The sequence below is a fragment of the Rhea americana genome, unplaced genomic scaffold (assembly GCF_003343005.1).
Source record: "Rhea americana isolate MKP2758 unplaced genomic scaffold, rheAme1 scaffold_180, whole genome shotgun sequence".
In the NCBI taxonomy this organism is placed as follows: Eukaryota; Metazoa; Chordata; class Aves; order Rheiformes; family Rheidae; genus Rhea; species Rhea americana.
In genome coordinates, this window is record NW_028185928.1 from 1860533 (window position 1) to 1866532 (window position 6000).

Sequence of the window (6000 nt, forward strand, 5' to 3'; positions counted from 1 at the left end):
CAATAAATAAAAATCACATTGGCAATAAAAGATATGTGTATAAAGGTACTTTACGAAAATATTTTTCCTGAACTTTTTCCATTAAGGCAACCAAACAAAACTTGGATGTATTCAAACTCACCACAATATTCTCTTGAGAGTGAAACTTCTCTTTCTTTGATTTCTTTTTGTCTTTTAGGCCAGCATGACTTCTGAAGATTTCCTCAAAGCGAACTTTGGTTTTTGCCTTTGCCTCACTTTCAACTGTAAAAAGAAGTTAGACTACGGTTTACCTGCTCAATAATCATCATTGCTAAAATAGTGCCTAATTATGCTTTAAAATTGCATATATGACAATTACTTTATTTGGAAATAATTACCAAGAAATTCACTTGGAACTCAGTTAAGAATTTTCACACTGACAATGTAAGCTTCATGAGTACAACTCAGCAACAATGTTGTGCAAACATACCCTGCAATTACTCATTGCAGAAGTCAGCACTTTACCAGTTTTGAAGGGCACACACAACAGGATCAGCACAAGACACTAAAAAAGGCTACTGAATCTTCAGTTGTTATATGTTCAGATTAGAAGTAAAATTCCCCCTCCGAAAAAAATAAAACACACTTTGAAAACCAGCTATGAGCACTGACTCAAAACTAAGCCAATGCAGCATTACAAATTTACAGATTGAAGTAACTCTTACCATTTGCTTCTAGTTCCGATTATAAAATACATATTAGAAATCAGACACAAAATAATCTTACCTGCTGGCATTTTCAGCTCTAAATTAAGAGTGGCTCAACACACTATCTGCTTCTTCCTCTGAATTCATCATCCTATTGAAAGTAATTAACAACCTAAATGAAAAAAAATGGTCCATAGACTTGATGCTACAAATTTAATGCATGCTTATTAATATCAATGATGAGTACAGGTCTCAAATCAGGCATAAAACACAAAAGTCTAAAATTCAATATTTGCCTGAATTATGACAAGCTCTGTCCTCACATCTCAACTCAGGTTTCTCATTATCTATCTGATATTTATTATTTGCAAACAAATAAAAAACAACACTACAACAATTTAAATAGCTATTTTTTATGAGTAGCCAAATATCTCAGTAATATAGTATTTTTATCTTTTTTAAAAAAAGCACTTTTTATCTAAATAGTGACCCATAAAGCTATTTTCAAAGAAGCTCTTCTATCAGATTCCTATCCTGATAGCATCATCAAGAAAGCAACAAAAAAAAAATAATACAAAACAGTTGCTTTGTAAACAGTGGAACAAATGAAGCCTAGCTTCCTATGAATGTGTTATGCTCCTGTTAGCCTTACATGCAATAAACTATTATACCCATCTCCCCGATAACTCATTAGGCAATAGCTCCAGGTTCTCTTCACATAATACCTTCTGTTACACCTCATCATTTAACACCCACAGCACATCCAGACTGCATCTAGCCTAGTAAATTAAGATGTACCAGAAAATACCGCCAGTCTATATGGTTAAATTATCCCTAGCATAGTTTTAGTCCAAGACAGCTAGCATTCTGCCAACCAATGCTACCTACTACCTACAATAGTCTAGTCTGCCAACTGGCCAAAACAAACAAACAGAAAAAGACATCCCAAAACAACAACACCCAAAAAAGGCGAAGACATGAGGTTGGTTTGGAATTACGAAATCCCTTATTAGTTAGCTGCCAATTTCATTAATTTATGTATCAAGCAAAAGCTTTTATGCTACCTATCCTACARTCTAAGCCTGTTTGAAATGAGCAAGGATGACCAGAACTGCCTTCATATAAAGAAAAAAATGTTTTGTTCCATAACATGTTTCATCGTTTCACCAACAGGGTAGCAATATTTTCCCTTACTAAAATATCTTTTGCCTGATAAAGCAAATCTTTACTGTCACAATTAAAACAGTAACAGTTAAAAATAACACAAATGATTAATTCTTATAAGATATGAAGAAGAAAACTTAATTAAAAATAAACCTACCTTCGAAGTTTATACTTAGGAACATAGGAAGCCGATTCTAAAAGCGCTATAGCTATGAGTGTTACTTTTAAATTAGTCAATTCACAAGATATGAATAAATATTTATAATTTGGAAAAGTGTAGAAAATAAAATATAGCTATAAAACATAGTAGAGTCTATCACTTTAATCATGCATTGCAGATAGCAGAAATATATAAGCTGCTGTTATGATTAGCTTAATGATTTCAACCATCTCTCAGAAAAACTAGTGCTTTCAGATGTGAAAGAAATAAAAAAAAAATATGAGAAACAATGCAGAACAACAATGCAAAGTAAGCATGGTGCATATCTATTCCAAAGAGGAAAAGAATTTTATAGCTAAATGATAGACAAATCACACCACAAAAAACTACAGGCAAACTAATTTTGCAGATATTTTTGCTTACCATTGAACAATCACCTTTCCAAGGGCTTTGTTCATCTTATTTCTGCCAGTATTTTCCTCTGTAAAATGCAGATTTACCAAACTCACCAGTGAGTTCAACACATTGCATTTACCTCTTTATTCAGCAGAAGAATTTAGCTTATCAAGTCCTATGGCAGCGCTGTTATTTCCAGTATATTCCCATATTATGTAACCTTTGACACAGTGCATTAAAGCAACTAGAACTTGTGTAAATATAGCCCATGATTTAATCAACAAGGATGTTTGCTCTCTATAATCTCACCTTAAAATAGGAAAGATTTAACCTTATAAGTTCAGCAATCACAGTACCTCAATCCGAATAAAGTCACTTATCACTGAATGCATCTGTTAAATTGTATTTTTGCATGAACAATTTTCATCTTTTTTATGGTAGCTAATATAAGGCAATGTTTCCAGGAATGATAACTATACATATTTGGGAACAATGGAACATTCCAGCCATTAAGAACAGCCAGGAAAACAAAATCATGGAGCCAAATCTTCCAAGAATTTGCTGAATTTTCTGAAAATCATCTAATTTGCTGTCCTCTAATATTTCATCTTTATTTATAAATAAATTTTTCAAATTTATCAAGCTGTTGCTGTCTTCACAATAGCTATATTTTATTATCTGCAGTAGAGATGTTTTCTATCCCAAATACATCAAAAAGGAAACAATTCATGCAAATTTATTTCATTATCCACTAAAACAAAAGAAAATCAAACTTATTCTCTAATGAAGTAGAACATACATAATTTGTTCAATGTTACACAGTTGTAAGTGGCAAATCCATATCCAATTTGGGTCATAATGGAAAGTGGGTTGACAGAATATAATTGCACACTTCAGAATTTTAATGAAATAGACTCCACATTTTTCCACTAAAAATTTGCAAAAAGCAAATGTAATCATCAAGTGACTGGAAACAAATGGAATCAGACTTTTAGATGAGATCAGTCATCACAGCGGGATACCGTGGGTTTACTAGTAGGTTTCTCTATTAAATATTTATAAGTATCACTACTTCTTGAGAGCTGAGAAAGGTTTAAATCAGAATTATACAGCAAAATAACACTAAAGAATCTGTCCCTATTTACTAATGATGGATGTGATACCAAAGAGTAGCCCATTTTTATTCATGAAAATTAAGTATTTTATCCAAGAAAGTAGACAGCCAGTATCACTTAAAAAGCCTTATTACCACATGAATACCTATGAATCAGCATATCAAAAATATTACCTAGAGGCACTGCAGCTCTCTAGCCGTTTAGATGTGCCTGTAATAAGCTTGTGTCCCCGCTATTTTAAAAGGATATTTAAAAGAACTGATACTATCTATCCATTTGAGTTGTGTAATAGTAACATACCAGAAAACTTTAGCTTCTGAGTAACCATCATTTTTTTTTCCAGAATTCTTGGAAACTTTTCTTGGTTAGGAGGTTGAAGTAAAACCAGTCCCTACTCTGATGGGAAAACTATAGATTTCAGTTTCCTACAAGCAGCACATCTCAATTAATTGCTTCGTACATTTTTAAGTCTCTACCTTATCCAAAAACTGTAATTGTAAAAATGGGTTGTCTGCGACAGATCACGCTCGTGTACTTATTTCCAAAACGCTGTTTTTCTTTGCGTAGAGGAATAACAGGAAACAACAAGGGTATTAAGGGGCATTAGAAGCACACAGCATCAGGAGACTAACGGACCGCGCCTCCRCCGCCGCCGGCCTCGCCCGCGGGGCGCCTGGCGCTAGCCCCCTTCTCCCATCCCCCCCCTCCGCCCGCGCGCCAGCCCGCGCGCGCCCCAGCAACTGCCGCGCGCGCCAACGGCCGCGGCGCGCGCTGTAACGACCGCCAACCCCCAGCCCGAGCCCCCCGCCCCGGCGGCGGAAGGGGAGAGCGTCTCCGAGGGAAGGGGGGCCGGGGGAGTGAGCGGCGGCGAGGAGGCGTGCCCCAGCCTACCCGCCTCGGCAGCCGCGCACCCAGACGTGCGGCGGCAGCGCCGCGGCGGGCCCCCGCCCGCAGAGGGGTCCTTTCCGCCCGCAGAGGGGGCGCGGCCCCGCGTCGACCCGCTCCCTCCGCCCCCGCCCGGCAGCTCCTCGGCAGCGCACGGGTGTCACTCACTTTGCCATGGCGACTTCACGCTCAGTGCCGACGCCGCGGCCAGGCGGTTGCTGCGGCTGCCCTGTCCCCCCCCGTCGCTGGTCTCTCCCTCATCGTGAGCTCCCCCTTCGCAGCGGCTCACAATTGGTTTTGCCGAAAACAACCCCAAGCTGCCAAGGAAACAGCGCGCATGCGTGCATGCGGGCGGAACAGAGAACCCACATGGCTTGTGTTTCACGCCGGGTCGGCTTAGGTGCGGCACCCCGACGGCCCTGCTTGCCGGAAGGCTGCCGGCAGCGGTGCGCATGCGTCAGGGCCGCCGGGGTTGGAGGGAACGCGCCTGCGCAGCAGGGACAGGCGCACCGAGGAGCGTCGCGGCAGTGTGTAGGGCGCGGGGGATGGYGGGGAGAGGTTTCCCCTGCGCATGCGTAGGAGTAGCTGGGCGGGCGGGCAGAGTCCGCCATTATATGTGCGTCGTGGCTGCGCTGCCTGSTTGCGAAGCGGCGGCAGCAGTAGCCGCGGGGCAGGGCCTGGCATTGGAGGGGCGGGGGCTGGCCCGGAGCGCTGCGGAGCCTCGCGGCAGTGYCCGGGCCTCCGGGCGGGACTCGCCGCCCGCCGCTGGCCCGCCACAGGCTGCGGCCAGGCGGGGTCTGGTAGAGCTGGGGATGATGAAGGTCGGGACCAGTCCCTGCGAATAACAGACTGCGCCGCGGGAAGGTCTTGGCGCGGTTTGCCCGCCTGCCTTTGATCGCTACCGCTACGTGACTGATAAAGAAATACTAATCGTTTAAAAGTGATGTAGCATGCACAAATCTCACTGTTAGACCAGGACAGAGTATTTTGCCAAGCAGAAGAAGGTCAGCAGCTTTTATTCTGCAGTAGCTCRGGTGTTCAAAGTCTCTTCATAGTATTGCTTTTTTCTGGGTTGATAAAACCCCTTAAAAATGAAATAGGAAGCTAAACAAAGCATAAAAAATGTGGAAAGCTTTACTAATAGAGTAAGGATTTAAAGATACGTTTAAGTTGTAATCCATTTCAAAAAAAAAAAAACATCAAATATACAAAATATCTTTCTGGGCTCATACTAATGATAAAGTTACTTCAGAAGAGTAAAGTCTCCGGCTAGTATCCTGTCTTCATTGCAGTCCAGTTTTTATGTGGACTCTGTTGACATGCGCTCTTGCAAATGGCAACACAAATGTATACACTGAAGCTGGACAGATACTCCAGAAACTTACTTTCTGTGTGATTTAGTTGCTAATTCAAGAGATGTTTTTTTCTCCATGAATAATAAATACTGATTATTATCAAGAAAGGTTTGTTCATTTCTTATTTTTAAAAAAGAAAAAACAGGTTTCCTCAACAGTAGTGGATTCTCTGTTTTAGCTCCTGAAATCAAAGCAGGTCTTGAATTAGCGCGAYCATATGTGTTCATAAGCTAAATCAGGCAAAATTAGCCTTCAGT

General features: G+C 41.0%; 1 protein-coding gene across 8 annotated transcripts in view; it reads right to left on the reverse strand.

The window, feature by feature from the left end:
* The window catches only part of AHI1 (Abelson helper integration site 1), a 98834-nt gene extending 94111 nt beyond the window's left edge, over positions 1 to 4723 (reverse strand). For 3 of the 8 annotated variants that reach the window (XM_085301889.1, XM_085301886.1, XM_085301890.1), the window contains exons 1-4: positions 4557 to 4723; positions 2416 to 2473; positions 748 to 840; positions 122 to 243 (exon numbers count right to left, since the gene is read on the reverse strand). In XM_085301889.1, coding sequence (XP_085158015.1) covers positions 122 to 243; positions 748 to 757 — 132 coding nt within the window. In that variant the 5' untranslated portion in view covers positions 758 to 840; positions 2416 to 2473; positions 4557 to 4723. The other 5 variants (XM_085301888.1, XM_085301882.1, XM_085301885.1 and 2 more) reach the window with 4 other exon arrangements.
* Positions 4724 to 6000: the final 1277 nt, after the last annotated feature.